The following is a 17,966-nucleotide window of genomic DNA, read 5'->3' as shown; positions in this document are numbered from 1 at the left end:
GGAGAAAGTGTGGTGACATCCAGTGACATCATTTGATCCCCGGGCTAAAGCCTGGAGCCAGCCAAGTCCTGTACTTTCCAATATGAGACAACCAATTCTCTTTTTTGTTTTTTTAATTGGGGTATAGTAGGCAAAAGCTAATAGAGTTTTGCCAAGAGAATGCACTGGTCATAGCAAACACCCTATTCCAACAACAAAAGAGAAGACTCTACACATGGACATCACCAGATGGCCAACACTGAAATCAGATTGATTATATTCTTTGCAGCCAAAGATGGAGAAGCTCTATACAGTTAGCAAAAACAAGACCGGGAGCTGACCATGGCTCAGATCATGAACTTCTTACTGCCAAATTCAAACTTAAATTGAAGAAAGTGGGGAAAACCACTAGACCATTCAGGTATGACCTAAATCAAATCCCTTATGATTATACAGTGGAAGTGAGAAATAGATTTAAGGGACTAGATCTGATAGAGTACCTGATGAACTGTGGACAGAGGTTTGTGACATTGTACAGGAGACAGGGATCAAGACCATCCCCAAGAAAAAGAAATGCAAAAAAGGAAAATGGCTGTCTGAGGAGGCCTTACAAATAGCTGAGAAAAGAAGAGAAGCCAAAAGCAAAGGAGAAAAGGAAAGACATACCCATTTGAATGCAGAGTTCCAAAGAATAGCAAGGAGAGATAAGAGAGCCTTCCTCAGTGATCAATGCAAAGAAATAGAGGAAAACAATAGAACAGGAAAGACTAGAGATCTCTTCAAGAAAATTAGAGATACAAAGGGAGTATTTCATGCAAAGATGGGCTCAATAAAGGACAGAAATGGTATGGACCTAACAGAAGCAGAAAATATTAAGAAGAGGTGGCAAGACTACACAGAAGAACTATACAAAAAAGATCATGACCCAGATAATCATGATGGTGTGATCACTCACCTCTAGCCAGACATCCTGGAATGTGAAGTCAAGTGGGCCTTAGGAAGCATCACTACAAACAAAGCTAGTGGAGGTGATGGAATTCCAGTTGAGCTCTTTTAAATCCTAAAACATCATGTTATGAAAGTGCTGCGCTCAATATGTCAGCAAATTTGGAAAACTCAGCAGTGGCCACAGGATTGGAAAAGGTCAGTTTTCATTCCAATCCCAAAGAAAGGCAATGACAAAGAAGGCTCAAACTACCACACAATTGCAGTCATCTCACACAATTCTCCAAGCCAGGCTTCAGCAATATGTGAACCATGAACTTAAAGATGTTCAAGCTGGTTTTAGAAAAGGCACAGGAACCAGAGATCAAATTGCCAACATCTGCTGGATCATCGAAAAAGCAAGAGAGTTCCAGAAAAACATCTATTTCTGCTTTATTGACTATGCCAAACCCTTTGACTGTGAGGATCACAATAAACTGTGGAAAATTCTGAAAGAGATGGGAATACCAGACCACCCGACCTGCCTCTTGAGAAACCTGTATGCAGGTCAGGAAGCAACAGTTAGAACTGGACATGGAATAACAGACTGGTTCCAAATAGGAAAAGGGGTACTTCAAGGCTGTATATTGTCACCTTGTTTATTTAACTTCTATGCAGAGTACATCATGAGAAACGCTGGGCTGGATGAAGCACAAGCTGGAATCAAGATTGCTGGGAGAAATATCAATAACCTTAGGTATGCAGATGACACCACCCTTATGGCAGAAAGTGAAGAACTAAAGAGCCTCTTGATAAAAGTGAAAGAAGAGAGTGAAAAAGTTGGCTTAAAGCTCAACATTCAGAAAACTATAAGATCATGGCATCCGATCCCATCACTTCATGGCAAATAGATGGGGAAACAGTGGCTGACTTTATTTTTTGGGGCTCCAAAATCACTGCAGGTGGTGATTGCAGCCATGAAATTAAAAGATGCTTACTCCTTGGAAGGAAAGTTCTGACCAACCTAGACAGCATATTATAAAGCAGAGACGTTACTTTGTCAACAAAGGTCTGTCTAGTCAAAGCTTTGGTTTTTCCAGTGGTCATGTATGGATGTGAGAGTTGGATTATAAAGAAGGCTGAGCACTGAAGAATTGATGCTTTTGAACTGTGGTGTTGGAGAAGACTCTTGAGAGTCCCTTGGACTGCAAGGAGATCCAACCAGTCCATTCTAAAGGAGATCAGTCCTGGGTGTTCATTGGAAGGACTGATGTTGAAGCTGAAACTCCAATACTTTGGCCATCTGATGCGAAGAGCTGACATATTTGAAAAACCCTGATGCTGGGAAAGATTGAGGGCAGGAGGAGAAGAGAATGACACAGGATGAGATAGCTGGATGACATCACCAACTCAATGGACGTGAGTTTGGGTGAACTTGGGGAGTTGGTGATGGACAGGGAGGCCTGGCGTGCTGCAGTTCATGGGGTCTCAAAGAGTCGGACACAACTGAGCGACTGAACTAAACTGAACTGAACTGATATCTGCTTCACAATATTGTTAGTTTCTGCTGTACAAAAACATGAATCAGCTATATATATACATATATCCCCTCCTTCTGGGACCTCCCTCCTTCATGCTCCCCACCCCATCCCACCCCTTAGGTCATCACAGAGTTATCACAGAGCATCAAGCTGAGCTCCCTCTGCTATACAGCAGGTTCCCACTAGCTATCTATTAATATTTACACATGATAGCATGTATATGGGATAAGGCAATGGCAACCCACTCCAGTACTCTTGCCTGGAAAATCCCATGGACGGAGGAGCCTGGTGGGCTGCCATCTATGGGGTTGCACAGAGTCGGACACGACTGAAGCAACTTAGCAGCAGCAGCAGCAGCATATATATGTCAACCCTAGTTTCAGCACATGGGCTTAGTTGCCGCATGACATGTGGGATCTTAGTTCTCCAACGGGGATTGAACCTGCACTCCCTCCATTGAAAGGTGGAGTCTTAACCACTGGACCACCAGGGAAGTCCTGACATAATGGGGTTTTTTTGTTTTTGTTTTTTTTAACACACACACACAAACTGCATCAAATAAACAACCCCCAGATAGAAATACAGATGACTTCCTAGGAGTTGAGCAGAGTTCTAATCCAAAGCTGTCTAGCCTTTCCCCACTTCCTCTTGTCTTTATGATATATCTGTAGGCCCATTCTTTTCCCTGCAAGTCTACATGCCGGCCCAGAGTAATGATAAATCAGGTTACGTGGCTCATGAAATAAAACAGGACACTGGACACCAGAGATACCATGGTGACCCAAACGACCTGTCCCCATGGAGCCACAAGTCTAGTGGGAACACATGTTAGAGCATCACAAATGTCAGAGTATGATGATCCTGAGAAAGAGGATCAGGGAGGTGGGAGGCCCCTGAGACCTGAGGGAGGAGCAGAGATAAGATAGAAGGAGAAGCACAGGAAGGGGCCTTGACCACCTCTTCTTTCTGCGGGTCTGCCCTCCCCCTCCCCACGCCTTTTCCCCTCCCTCTGCCTCATCTCTTCCTCAGACCCCTTAAGGATCTTCTGCCAGGCTGCTTGTCCCCCAGGCCATTTCTGCATTCTCTCTGCCCTAGGAAGGAATTCTAAGTGTTCATTTTTGTAGTATTAACAAAATACTTTTTATAACACTGCTGCTGCTAAGTCGCTTCAGTCGTGTCCGACTCTGTGCGACCCCAGAGACAGCAGCGCAGCAGGCTCCCCCGTCCCTGGGATTCTCCAGGCAAGAACACTGGAGTGGGTTGCCATTTCTTTCTCCAAAGCATGAAAGTGAAAAGTGAAAATGAAGTCGCTCAGTCATGTCGACTCCTAGTGACCCCATGGACTGCAGCCTACCAGGCTCCTCCATCCATGGGGTTGTCCAGGCAAGAGTACTGGAGTGGGGTGCCATTGCCTTCTCCGTTTATAATGCTACTGGATTTCAAAGAAAAGCATGCACTCCAGGGTCTGAGCAGTTTTGCTGGTAAAATACTATCCTCTCGGCCTTTTCACTTTCATGCATTGGAGAAGGAAATGGCAACCCACTCCAGTGTTCTTGCCTGGAGAATCCCAGGGATGGGGAGCCTGCTGCGCTGCTGTCTCTGGGGTCGCACAGAGTCGGACACTACTGAAGCGACTTAGCAGCAGCAGCAGCAGGCCTTTAATAAGAGTCTAGTGTTTAAAGACACAAGGCCAGGGACTTCCCTGGGATCCCAGTGGCTAAGACTGCACTCTCAGTGCAGGAGGCCCAGGGTCCATCCCACATGCCGTAACTAAGAGTTTGCATGCTGCAACTAAGACCAGGTGCAGCCAAATAAATATTTTAAAAGACTGAAAACAGCTAAAAATATACTTTCTGTTTCTTTAAAAAATAAAGACACAAGGTCAGGGGTACCTAGTCCTTTCCTGGAAAACTTGCCCCTGGTGACTCTGAGGCACAAAAGTCAACACAGGAAGAAGAATGAAAGGTCTGGAAGCTTCTGAAATGCACAGGAGATGTCAAAAAGTGTGAACTCTGAGCACAGGGCCTATTGTCCCTTATTTATCCTTAGATATTCCAAATGTTTCCCCTATTTACCCACAGAAAATAAAACTAGTGAACTGAATCACATGCTTTCATTTCAAACATCTATTCCTTCTAAGCCTCCACTGAGGGCAGGAGGAGAACGAGGTGACAGAGAATGAGATGTTTGGATGGCATGCATTGGAGCAAACTCCAGGAGATAGAGAGAAGGACAGGGAGGCCTGGCATGCTGCAGTCCGTGGGGTTGCAAAGAATCAGACACGACTGAGAGCCTGAAAAACAAAAGCCTCCAGATGATACCATTAACAAGAAAAGTGAATTCATATTCAGTAAAGGGCGAGGGCTTAACACCATGGAGGAGCTCCAACTAGAATGAAGAATCAAGTTTTAAAATCACAAGTAGGACTTTGGCATGTATATACATCAAGTTCAAAGACTATTTCGCTGTCTTTCACAGTGACTGGAAAGAACAGTTAATGAAGTCATCGATAGCCATTGTTGTTACTAGTAACAGAATCAAAAGTGCACAGAAACACTATTTTTAAAAAGAAATTGGTAGAAATAAAAATGGATGAGAAAGGATACACTCAGGGGAACTGGGTTAAATAGTTCAACTTAGTACACACAAATGGCCCAGCAGCCAGGGAGAACAAGACCCCTTCCTCCTCCCTAAAAGAAGGGCTCTTGGGCTCCAGATCTGTTACATTTAGATTTCAATATGGTTGCTTTCTCTCTCTCCCATATTTGTCCTGTTATCTGAAAAATATCTCATAGAAGAGGATGGTGATGCCAGCCATGTCCTGGACTCAGTCTGCCTCCATGCAGCCCTCCTGGTCTTTCTCGCTTTACCCTCAGCCTTACAAGAAACAAAGAAAGCTGGTTATGGAAGCTTCCCAGGTTCACACAGTGATTCCCAGCCAGGGGTAGAAAATGTGTCCAAATGCCTTAGTCTGTGCTGGGATGGAGATGAGAGGATAGAGTAACCAACACATCCCCAGAGAACCCACAGTTACAGAGGGGAGTGAGTGGGTCTAGTCCCCTGGTGGGTTGGGAGGGAAAAACTAGTTGCAAACCACTGGTTTAAGATTTGAAAGAGCTCAGTTGGAATTCCATTATCTCCACTAGCTTTGTTTGTAGTGATGCTTCCTGAGGCCCACTTGACTCCACACTCCAGGATGTCTGGCACTAGGTGAGTGACCATACCATCATGGTTATCTGGGTTATTAAGACCTTCAGTTCTTCTTTTGCTTCTGTTAGGTCCTTACCATTTAATATTATCGATGTACTTGAATTTTGAGCTTCTCCTGGGCAGGAGTAAAGTGGCTCATAATTCAGTTTCTACTTTGTCAGGCATATGGGAGGCACCTGGTGAAAAACACTGATGGAAAGAATGTACACTGAGCTTGGAGCCACCACACTAAAGGGAACCGATAAGATGGGCATTTTGAAAATGAAGCCCTAAGAATGCCAGGGTAGAAACAGGAACCCTCCTGCAGGGCTCGGGGCTGCAGAACTAGGTGAGGAGCCAAGCCTGCCACTCAGGAATGCTTGGGTCTCCACTCAGAGGGCAGAGTCACAGAGCGGGCGAAGAAGGAGCCCCTCCACTTTGTGTCCATAAAAGTCGCCTGCTGAGGAAGCCTGGCCGGGGAGAGTCTGTGTTCTGTCACCTCTCCCAGAATGAGGATGGATCTGTCAGAGGAATGATTCAGAAGAGATGTGGGGAGATATGGGACCCCATTCAGTCAGCCGAGCAGGACCTGTGAGTCTGAGAGCCAGTGGTTCTTGGCCCTCTCAGACCCCCTGCCTCATCTTAAAACCAAATACTTTCTAACACAACATTGCAAATCAACTATACTTCAATTAAAAAATAAATATTTTCATTTGCTCTTCTTGATTCTGAATTGAGATTCATAGACAATATGATTGTCTCTATAATCTTAACAATCAATATCATACCTTAATTATAACAAATGAGAAATGAAAAGCAACGTATAATAAAATAATATGTATTCCTACATGAATATTCAGGAATGATTGCACTAGAAGACAACATAGCTCCCGCAGACCTCCCAAATAACCCCTCGGGTTGATACTGCTCCACTGGGACCCCTGCTCTAGCCCAAGAGGGGCCCCCAAGTCTCTGAGCTCCCCGGCCAGTCAGCTGGCAGCCCTCACTTTCCAGTAACTCACCCTCTGACTGCAAGAGAAGAAGCTGAAGGCAGGAACCAGAGCAGCCCTTTCTTGCTCCACTGCTGTCTCATGGGGCACCTGTAGGGACCAACACAGGAGGTGGAGGAGCGCCATTGGTGCTGAGGCCTTCCAGAGTCGCCAGTTACACATCAATACCCCCCAACGCCATCCTCTGCCCACAGCTGCCAGCTTCCTGCCCAGTGATGCTACAGAAAAGGGAGCCCAAGAGGGTCAGCAGGAGGAGGAAGTTTCTGGCAGATGGACTTCCTCAAAACTCCCAGGCAGCACTGCTGGGTAAGCTCAGGTTTCTTTAGCTCTTTCACCTGGGCTCTCCGGATGCCGTTTCTTCATCTGTCTGGTCTCTACTTTAGCAATGGTGTCTAACTGCACGATGATGCCTCAGACCCCCCATTTTGCCTACAGGAATCCTCCAGCCTGCTCATTTAAAAGCCCAGAGATGAGATGAGGCTGCACAGTGAGAGCTCAGTGTGGCAGTGTGACGCAGGGGACAAAGTGGCCCTGGATTCAAATCCTGACTCTGCAGTCTACCTAGCAGCAGTCTGAACCTAAGTAATTTAGGTTCTCTGCATTTCCAGTTCACCAGTGGTAAAATGAGAAGAAAACCTACTTTGCTGAGTTATATTAAGCATTAAGCAGAATCAATTAAAAAAAAAAAAACAAAAAAAAAACACCCAGCCCAGAAACATAAAATGGTTTCTCCTGCTCTCAATTATCAGGAAGGCAGCTGAGAGTGGAAAGAAAAATAGGGTTCACGGAGCCCCAGAGCACTAGCTTCAAGTCTAGATCCTTGACTGCAGATGGTACATCATCTGAGATGGAAATAATGACCGCTCGTTGGGAGAAGGGACATGCATGCCCTGGGGAGCTCTGCACTGGTCAGTCTCATGCCCCCCATGAACCCTGTGGCATCACTGTCGCCTTCACTTCCCTGCTCTTGACTGAGAAGCTTTCCAGGTCTTCCAGAGGAAAACCAGCTGGAGTGTTTACTAAGCAGTCTGCTGTTTGGTCCACTTTCCCTGCGATCACTGTACTGCGATTACTGAGGGTAAGGGGACCACAGCCTTCCTCCTTGAAAGCGGTATCATGTGTACTAGGGAGATAATGCAGTCTCAGTTTAAAGCAGGAGTTAAAATTGAGCAGGAGGAAAACTTCCCAGCAGAGGCGTCTTATCTGTAGAACCATAACCCCTCCAGAGCATTCTTTATGAGACAGACAGTTATCTGCAAGGGTTTGGCCCGTTTGTGCCTGGAGATGGGAGAAGGGGGTCTGGTGATCTCAAATGCTCTTGGCAGGGCCAAGCATCCATGGGTCCTTCTGGGATGGAGGTTCAGGGATGCTAGGGAGGTTCCACAGGGACATACCAGCTCCCCAGCTGCCCGGTACAGCGAGCTGAGTGAGCGGTACAGGAAATTGAGGCAGGTGGCTGTGTAGAGGTCGGCGTAGTGCATCAGCTGGCTGGAAAAGGGTGTCTGGCGGAAACCACACCGGAACAGGCTGCCCATCACACTGTAGCACAGGTCCAGCTCCCGGCTGACTCTCTGGCAGAGGGGCAGCTCACTGATTCGAGATCCCATTCCCACCCCCAGCCCCACGCCCAGGACCTGCATCACCCACAAGCAAGCCTGTCTGCCAGGGTCAGGCCCAGCTCTGCCCTCCTGGGAAACAGTCCCCTAAAGACATTGAGGCCCTCGCCCACCGCAGGGAAGGAAGGAGCTGCCACGGCGCTCAGCCAGCCCGGGCTTTGGGAGGTGGGGCGGCTCTCTCTGCTTGGCCCCAGGTCCCACTCCCTGCTTTCCTGCCTGGCCCTGGAGAGCGACCAGCCTGCTCTACACTCTCAGCATCACTTACTTTCTGGTAAGACCCACACACCCAGCCCCACTCCTGCCCCACCCCCCTAGCAGGCCCCCACCTCGTTACAGGCCCTGCTTTCAGGATCTAGAAAAGCATTCATTCCCTCATAGTTCAGTGGTTAAAAATCTGCCTGCCTGCCAGTGCAGGGGACACGGGCTCCATCCCTGCTCCAGGAAGGTCCCACGTGCCTCGGGGACAACTAAGCCTGTGCACCACAACTACTAAGCCTGTGCTCCGCGACAAGAGAAGCCACCACAGTAAGAAGCCCACATGCCACAACTAGAGAAAGTCGATGCACGACAGTGAAGACCCAGGGCAAAAACAAACAAATAGGTTTAAAAAAAAAAAAAAGTGGTCCAATGTTACTCCCAGAGTGACCAAGGACATCTTTGTTACCCTCTCTGTGCCTCAGTTTCCCCTTCTGTAAAATAAGGGTGGCAATCCCTGTCCAGTCCCCCTCGAGGGGCTGTGGGAGGGTCATATGGCATGAAAGCACTGAATTCCCTACAAGAGGTTCAGCCGAGATCCTGCACTACTCGTCCCCACTGGGCCTGGGAAGGTCGAGTGGCCTGAACCCCTGTGGGACTCTTCCACCTCTAGTGACTGGTCAGGAATGACACTAGGGAACGTGTCCTTTCCTTACCCAGACCACCAGCGCATCCACCCTAAATCCTGTCTTCTCAGGCCCTTCGTCTGGCTGACCCCAGACACGAGCCAGGCAGTCGGTCACATGAGGACCCAATCCAGGAGACAGGCAGTTCTCAAGGTTAATGGTGGAGATGGGAGACCCTCAACCCTTCAAGAGCACACTGCTGTCATTCAGCACGAGGGCCAGCAGAGGGCACAGGCTAACAAGGCCCAGTGGCACTCCTGGAGACTGCGGGAGTCATAACAGGGCTCTGGAGACCTGGGAAAGAGCTAATCCAGGCAGGCACCTGGAGTCACATGCCTCACCCGCCGCCCCGCCAGGCCCATCCCCTCCTCCTCAGCACCCAGCTCTTACCTGAATCTCCCTCTTGGTGGAGTTGATGAGTTGCAGGCTGTAACTGCTGCCATCTGTGTGCCTGGTGCAAAAATGGCCACTTGACCCAGGAGGAGAGGAGCTGGAGGCCCCAGAGTCTCCAGGTACAACCTCCCCAGATGCCATGGGGTGGGAGGCACTCTGCAGGCACCCAGTGGGGGCACTGAGCTGGGTGTGTGCCCACATGTGACAGGAGGAAGGGCCTGTCAGTGGTTCAGGAGGAAGGGCCTAGCGGTCAGTGTGAGCATCTCAAGGGAGTCAGAGTCCAGTTTAGTAGGGAAGCCCAGTCTGAAACAGATCGTGATTTCCTGAGCAACCTGGCATGCACCCTGCTGCCAGGGTCCTCCATCCTGCTCCCCTTCCGGGGTAGGGGTCAAAGGTTAGGGCTCTCACTGGTACAGGTCCGCTAGATGCACATCCAGCCTCTTCAGCATCTCCATTCTCTCTGAAAAGCAGACAGGTGACAGGGGGCATGACAGCCCTGCCCACTTTGTCCTGGGCCTAGCTCAGCTAGTGAGGTCAGGGTGGAAAGATCACTGGAGTCTAACTCCACTCCCCTACCCTGGGCCCAGCTGTGTGCATAACATCCTTGCCCCTCTCCTTACATTGAGGGAGACTCTGCCCAGGGCAGAGCAGGGAGAGCCCTGTGGGACAGATGCCTTCAGGCTGTGTGACTTTGGGCAAGACATTTAACTTCTCTGGGTCTCTGTTTCCTCATGAATAAATAGATCCACTCTTATAAACCACAGAGCAGACAGTATGATCATGGTCACTACTGACCCCACATAGGAGAGAGGGGAGGATGACCATGCTGCAGGCTTTAGCATCGCTGGCCAGTGCCCCCTGCTGGTCTGCCCCCTACAACTCATCCTTCTCTCGGGCCCAGATCCCCAGCTCCCAGGACAGCTCAGGAACCACCAGACAAATCCGCCAGCCCTGCAGTTTCTTGGACTTGAGGATGTCCCCAAAGATGTGATCGCCGATGCATAGGATGTCCTTCCCCCGCACCCCGAGCAGCTCACATACCACGTTCGATGACCCTGCCGGACCAGGGGAGGACAGGCCCACTCACAGTCCTTCCTGTCCTAGCGAGCAGGCTGAGGACAGGGGCTCCTAGTCCCGTCCTGGCGGGCAGGCCTGGGATGTGGGCTTCTAGTTAAAGGTGGGTTGCTAAGGAGGAATGGGAGGGAGTGAGGGAGAAGGGGGAGCTGGTACCTCCAGAGTAGACAGCTCAGTGCTGTTGGGGGCCGGTGTAGGTACCAACACAGAGCTTGCCCATGTCCTGGAGGGGGCAGAGGGGTGCCCTGGTCAGAGACGGTGGGGGGTTGGGACTGGCAGGGGTAGCTATGGGGTGAGGAGAGAAGGGGGCCACAGAGGGCCCTGAAGGAGTCCCCTCCCTGGATCCCTGCCTCCAGGGACAGACAGACAGCAGAGCAGCCACCACCAAGGGCAGGTCAAGCCTGAGAGGCAGGCTCCCTCCCCACGGTGTGGTCCATGGGTCACAGAGGACAGGCCTCGACCCCTGTATTACCATGTTGACCTGTCTCAGCACTGTGGCCTCCACGAAGAAGTGGGGCTTCTGTGTGTTCACCACGATCAGATCAGAGTAGGACCTCCAGGGCCTGGCTGCAGCCTGCAGGTGGGAGGACGAGACGTGGTGGGGCACATGGAGAGGCACGTGCCAACACATGCGCTCAGCCTGGAAAATCTGATTCAGGCTCTCAGCCAGGTCCTCACCCACAGCTGCCCCACCCACACCTGACCGGGATGCCTGGCTCTGGACTGGTGAAAACTCGCCAGCTCCCCATCTCAGCCCTGGCCTCTCAGCCAGATGGGACATCCCGAGGCTCAGGAACCAGGGCCTCTGACCACCCAACATCCCCAGCCACACTGGCAGGAAGTGCTCAAAAGCTATTAGCAGAGGCCAGCGTTGGATGTCGAGTGGCCTGTGTCAGCCCCTGGAGTCCCTTATAGCACAGAGTCAGAGACCCAGGGACACAGGACGAGAGCACAGGTTCCTCCCCACCCCACCCCCCAGCTGGAGCCCTGCTTACCCATTAGCCGGCCAGGTCCCTACAAGGTATGTCGCACTCCCCACCCCCAGTCCTGCCAAAGCCACTTCTCACCCCCTCCCTCACCCCCTTCTGCCCCATCCAGCCCCTCCCCAAATATCTAGTCACTTTTCCAAGGTCTCCCCACCCCTCCAGGCTCCTCCCATAGCCTGGCTGAAGTCACCAGTCTCTACCCACTGGGGAAGTTCCAGCACCCACTGGGGAGATTCCAACGGGCCCACTCAGGTGAAACGATCCCTCGCATACCCTTGGTTACTCCTGGAGGAGAGAGCTGGACATGGGAGGGACCTGCAGCAAGGTGGCCTGGCCTCCCTGCCCTAGACACAGCCTCCACCAGCTAGGCCCATGGCACTCACCTCACCAGCACCTAACAGGTAGGTCATGATAGTCTGGCAAGGACAAGGCAGGAGTTAGGGCACCTAGCTGGGTCGGACCAGGGGCTGCCAAGGCCCTCAGCCCACAGGACACACCAGGCAGCACAGGAGCAAGATGGAGGGGAAATGGATAATTTCACAGAGACTCTAGGCTTCCCTGGTGGCTCAGGGGTAAAGAATCTGCCTGCAGTGCAGGAGAGGCAGGTTTGATCTCTGGGTCAGGAAGATCCCCTGGAGAAGGAAATGGCAACCCATTCCAGTGTTCTTGCCTGGGAAATCCCATGGACAGAGAAGCCTGGCTACAGTCCACGGGGTCACAAAGAGTCAGACACGGCTGAGTGACTAACATTTCACTGAGACCTTAAAAGGCCAAGAAATGGAACCCAAGATACCAACCAGGCAGTGAGGGTTTCACCCCCACTGTTTCTGCAGGGCCTCAGTTTCCCCAGAGCCAGAAAAGAAAGTTCTCTGGCCCAGAGGCTGAGCTCCGCCCCTCCACCCACCTCCATTTACACACTCACATCTGTGTAGTTGTAGCTGCTGTTAGTGGCCAGGAACACTTTTCCCACCTCCTGCATCTTGTCCAGAAGGATGAGGATTCATGCCTGGGGCAGAGAGAGGAGCCACCTCCAGCAGTGGGGCCTCCCCGGAGCTGCCCTGGGAGCCTGTTCTCAGGTTTCAGCCCCATGGCTGGGCAGGGGGCCCCAGGTCAGGCAGGAAGGCAAGGAACAAGGCCAGGGTGCAGAGCTCCGTCTACATCTTGAAGAAGGAGCCAGGGAAAGGAGGAGCAGCCCCACTGCCCTGGGGGAGCGGGGGACAAGGTTTAGTCATGACCCTAGCCTAAGGCCACTCACATCCTTCTCCAGAATTTCTCTAAGTCCTCCAAGTTCTTCTCCTTGAGACAGCCCTGCAGGAGGGAGCAGAGCTGTGAGTTCACGTGCTCATATGTGTATGTGTGTATGTGCACACAGGCATGCGTGCACACGCATACATCCAAGATGGAGGAACCCAGACCACCATCCTCAACCGGAAGCAGAGTAAAACCTTATGGGGTCTGGGGACCTGGGTGTGGCCTGGGGTCCTGGGACACTCACCGAAAGGTGGACATAATCCATGGCATCCATCACATCCTGGAAGAGGCTTCAGAAGGACATGAAGAGGTTCCCTTGCTGATAGCCCATATCACAGCTGAGTCAAGGCAAGAGGGAGGCTGATAAGGGCCCCTGAGGTGACCACCACCCTGGAGCCTTACCAGCGGGACTCCTTCCACCCACAGTGAGCAGGACACTGGGTTCACATCCCAGCCCTCTTGGGAGGGGTGTCACCCTGCTCTGAGTGTCACCCCTTGGGGCTATCAGTTATAGAGTTGAGGGCGCCCACATCTAAGGCCTTCCCACTGAGTTCTTGAAGCCCTTGGAACCCCTCAGGAGGAGCTGCTGCCTCTTGCTGGGGCCCCCACTTCATGGCTTGGCCCCTAAGGGGAGCACTATCCTGCTGGGTCACCCAGGGCGGGGGAAGGGAGGGGCACAGAACGCACTTGATGTAGCGGGAGCAGCCAGAGAAGTCTACCAGGCAGGCATAGAGGTAGGTTTCTGGGGGTGGGGAGAGCGGTCAGTCTCGGGACTACCTCACCATCAGCCCTCACCCCATCAGCCCTCACCAGGCAGGTTGAAGAGCGAGTTGAGGATGTGAAACCGCTGCAGGTCATCCCTCTGAATGAACTTGCTGGGGTAGAAGCTCCAGACCTCCGCCCTGGGGAGGAAGTGAGCATTGTGCCATGATGCCACCTCCTCCACAGCGCCCGCCAGTGGTCGGCCAGGCCCTGCCACTCCTTCGCACCTCTCCCCATCCTCCTGTCCCTCTTTCTCCAGCTGGCATTGCCAAGTCCCTGCTGTGTGCTTGACTCACCCCCCAGCCCCAACGTCTTTCCTGCAGCATCCTTGCCCCCCAGCTGGTGCCTTACTCCGAGAGGGAGGAGAAGCCGTGGGTGCCCAGCAGCACGTTCCTGTGGGCATCCACCTTCAGCAGGTCTCCATAGAGCACGTTGAACACCAGCCCCCTGGGTGAGGGCACAGAGGCTGTGAATGGGGTGCCGGGGCCGGGACTTGGCTCAGCATCCTGCCCCCCGGGCCCTGCTCACCTGGTGGGGAAGGTGGGATCATAGGTGTAGCGCAGGATCTCGTGCAGGTACCCTATGCACAGCAGGGGCTCCAGCAGCAACTTAAATGCCAGTGTCTCATAAGCCGGGGACTTGTAAGCTGCAGGCCGGGCAGACCCAAGGCCGTTGGTGCCCATTCCCCAGCCGGCACCCCTGGCACCCAATTCCTCACTCCCCCACCCCCACCCCTCCCCCTCTCCGCTACCAGCCAGAGTGTAGTCCATGTCAAAGCTGCAGCCAATCTTCCCCATCGCCAGGCTGCGGTTGACAAAAATCCTGGAAAGAGGAGAATGTCCCCAAACTCCAAGGGCCAGGGCTTCCCTGGGCCTGTGTGTGTCTGAGCACATGTGTGTATCTGAACACGAGTGCCAGCGTGTGCAGGGCTCCTCTCACGGTGGGAGTGTGCTGGGGGCATCCCCAAGAGCAAGGATGTGCCCTGATCAGTGGGGTTGTCACTTTCCTGATCGAGGTCACTGTGTCCAAGCTCAGAGATGTTGTGTTTGTCCCAAGTGGGCAGCACAAAGCACCATGTCTGGGGGTGGGGGAGGGGGAGAGCCCCTCCCCCCACTGAGCGTACACAGTCAGTTTTCCATGTGGTCAGCCACTGCCCACCTACAAGAGGATGTTCCCTTTTGAGAGCAGGGGCTTGCCTGTGTTTTGAGTGTCATCATCTCTGTGTATTTGAAGGAGTCAGTCCCGGGGCTGCTGTGTTGTGTGGGGTATGTCAGGAAATGGGGTGTTTATCATGATCCCCTCACCTCCCCCATCCATCTCACCGCTGATGCCAGTCCGGCTCCAGGGCCTGCGGCTCCCCTCTGGGCTCCCTTAGCTCTCCCCTGTCCACACTGGCCATCGCCACCAGGAGTGAGAAGGCAGTGGTTCCTTCTGCAGTTACCTGCCCACTATCAGTGGTGTCCAGCAGCTCCCCTCTCCCTCAAACCTTCAGACACCACTGCTGACCCTGCTGGCCCCACCCTGGGTCCCCATCTCCTCCTCATTTGAGGGAGGAGTCAGCCAGGACAGTCTCTGGTGTCCCTTCTGTTCTTTAAGTGCATGTGCCTGGGTGCTCAGTTGTGTCCAACTGAGACTCCAGGGACTGCAGCCCTCCAGGCTCCTCTATCCATGGGATTTTCCAGGCAAGAATACTGGAATGGGTTGCCATTTCCTCCTTCAGGGGATTTTCTCAACTCAGGGATCGAACCCACATCTCTTGTATCTTTTGCATTGGCAGACTAGTTCTTTACCAGCTGAGCCATCAGGGAAGCCCCTGTTTTTTTAAGAGAGAAAGCAGTAATAATCAAGGAAGAACAAATCGTCTATATTATACCCTCTTCACTTCTTGGATTTATGCATCCAAGGACCACAACGACCTAGAATGTAGCAGAGAACTCAGACTGCAACAAGCATAGGGTTGCAAAAGCAGGAGACTCGTGTGCTTTAAAAATAAAAAACTGCCCCATGACAGAGGGTACCAGAGATAAGCATTTTAAGAGCTTTGAGGTACTGTTCTGAGAATATATCTTTCTGTTCCTGAGTAATGCAGTCCACTGTTAGAAGACTTAGAGTTTCTTTACCGTAGCTCTGAAAGGCAAACTGAGATTCCAGGTTACTGTGCTGAACTCTGCAAAATTTCCCTTGGAGTGTCATCTCAATGTCAAGTTTGCTTGCCACATTTGTGGCTTCCTCAAACCAAAATTCATGATAAACTTCGATATTTTCCATCACTTCACTTACTGAATGCGGCATGACAATCAAGCTATTAGCTGTGCAGAAGACATGACTGTGTCTGCTGCCTCATCTTGATTTACAGGCAAAACCTAGAAAACCTAAAAATATAAGTGTTTTGTGGTTTACCTAGGAATAATACACAAAATATTGTGGGTATTTTTAGTGAAGGAAATCAATTTTGCATAGTTAATTTCAACCTAAATAAAATGTGAATTTTCTTTAAAAGATTTTTTTAAATAAATAAATAAAAGTGTCTAATAAAGAAAAAAAGCACTTAGGATTCTTGCTTTACAAACAATTCTTGCATGTTGGGTTATCAATCTTCCTAGCCCAAGGCCATTTAAAGAAGTCATTTCTGGAGACTTCCTTGGTGGCTCAGGGGTTAAAAATCCACCTTGAGATGCAGGTGACCTGGCCAGGGAACTAAGATCCCACATGCCATGGAGTACTGAGCTGCGACTACTGAGTCATGCATTCTGGAGTCCGAGCACAAAGAAAGATCCTGCATGTCACAACCAAGACCTGACACAGCCAAATAAATAAAAATAAACTGTAAAAAGAAAAAAAGAATTGCTAGAAGTGTGCGTAGTTGCTCAGTTGTGTCTGACTCTTTGCAACCCCATGGACTGTAGCCTGCCAGGTTCCCCTGTCCACGGAATTCTCCAGGCAAAAATACTGGAGTGGGTTGCTACTTCCTTCTCCAGAGGATCTTCCTGACCCAGGGATCAAACCCACATCTCCTGTGTCTCCTGCCCTGCAGGTGGATTCTTTACCCTCTGAACTATCAGGAAAGCCCTAGAAGTGTATCAGGAGCTATAAGAAATGGCAGATGACTAGAATCTCAGAATCAGGAAAAAAAAAAAAATACAAAAATGAGTACCCAAGAGCAGAGTAATTGTGATCATTTAGTGCAGAGCTGTAAACAGGCCCTGTGCTGCGCTGTGCTTAGTCCGTCAGTCATGTCCGACTCTTTGTGACTCCATTAACTGTAGCCCACCAGACTCCTCTGTCCATGGAAAATCCTCAGGTTAGAATACTGGAGTGGTTTACCATGCCCTCCTCCAAGGTATCTTCCCAACCCAGGGATCAAACCCAGGTGTCCGCATTGCAGATGGATTCTTTACCATCTGAGCCACCAGGGAAACCCAGACAGGCCCTAAGGGTTCATAATTGCTGGTTTTGCAACAAAGCACGATGATTTCCATTTAGAGTTTTGATGTGGATCATCCAGAAAGACTTAAAGGATGTAGCATGTCCTCTTTTAAAAAGGAACACAAGTTTGTTCTCTCCAAAATGGCCAAACTAAATGAAGTTAGGCACTGTTGAAGGGATAGAAATTATCTGGGGGGAAGAAAATATTTCAGTGAAATAGTCCCATCCTTGGTAATTCCAAATGAACAACAGTTAGATGGTGAGGCAAGAGTATGGAGGCTGCAGGAGGTACGTTAGCTCATTTTCACCCACCTCTGCTTAGAGCCCTCACCAAGACTTTTCAACAGCGTGGAAGACAAAGGCAGAAGGAATGTTTCAGAGGAGGAGGCTAAAGAGACATGCCAACTAACTGTAGTATCTACTCTCAGATATTCAATCAGGGAAGGGGATTTAACCCAAGGACATAATAAGATCAACGAATAAGACTAGACGATCAACGGCAGCTTAAAGCACTGGCTCAAGGTCAATTTCTAAAGTTGACACCACAAGAAAAATATTCTTGGAAAATATCGAAGTATTCAGGGTGAAGGTCATGACATGTGTAACTTACCTTCAGATTGTTTAGGGAAAAAATTATGCATGTACACATATGTGTGTGTGTGTCCATTTGTGTGTGTGCATACTGGCAGGGACAGATGATAAAACGGTAAAACAAACAGAGTAAAATGTTAGCAATAGGTAAATCTTTTTTATTTTCGGTGGTGGGGGAGGCACACAGCTTGTGGAATTTTAGTTTCTGCACCAGGGATTAAACCTGGGGACTCAACAGTGAAAAATGTGGAGTCCTAACCACTGGGGGTTTTCCTGCTGGCTTAGCAGTAAAGAAGCCGCCTGCAATACAGGAAACGCAGGAGACTCAGATTCAATCCCTGGG

The 17,966-nt window shown here is 50.6% G+C and overlaps 1 protein-coding gene across 1 annotated transcript; it reads right to left on the bottom strand.

Moving 5' to 3' along the window:
* Nucleotides 1-6,554: 6,554 nt before the first annotated feature.
* On the bottom strand, nt 6,555-15,005 carry NT5DC4 (5'-nucleotidase domain containing 4). Its single transcript, XM_055541727.1, is given in 15 exon segments — nt 6,555-6,733; nt 9,531-9,591; nt 9,942-9,989; nt 10,414-10,588; nt 10,764-10,852; nt 11,069-11,181; nt 12,516-12,636; nt 12,849-12,901; nt 13,089-13,182; nt 13,532-13,586; nt 13,655-13,755; nt 13,958-14,053; nt 14,135-14,252; nt 14,358-14,428; nt 14,929-15,005. Coding segments are annotated over 15 exon segments (1,383 nt in total). The 3' UTR covers nt 6,555-6,622.
* Between the last annotated feature and the right edge of the window lie 2,961 nt (nt 15,006-17,966).

This window comes from Bubalus kerabau, chromosome 11 (assembly GCF_029407905.1).
Source record: "Bubalus kerabau isolate K-KA32 ecotype Philippines breed swamp buffalo chromosome 11, PCC_UOA_SB_1v2, whole genome shotgun sequence".
Classification (NCBI taxonomy): Eukaryota; Metazoa; Chordata; class Mammalia; order Artiodactyla; family Bovidae; genus Bubalus; species Bubalus kerabau.
This window is presented reverse-complemented; position numbering and strand designations above follow the sequence as displayed.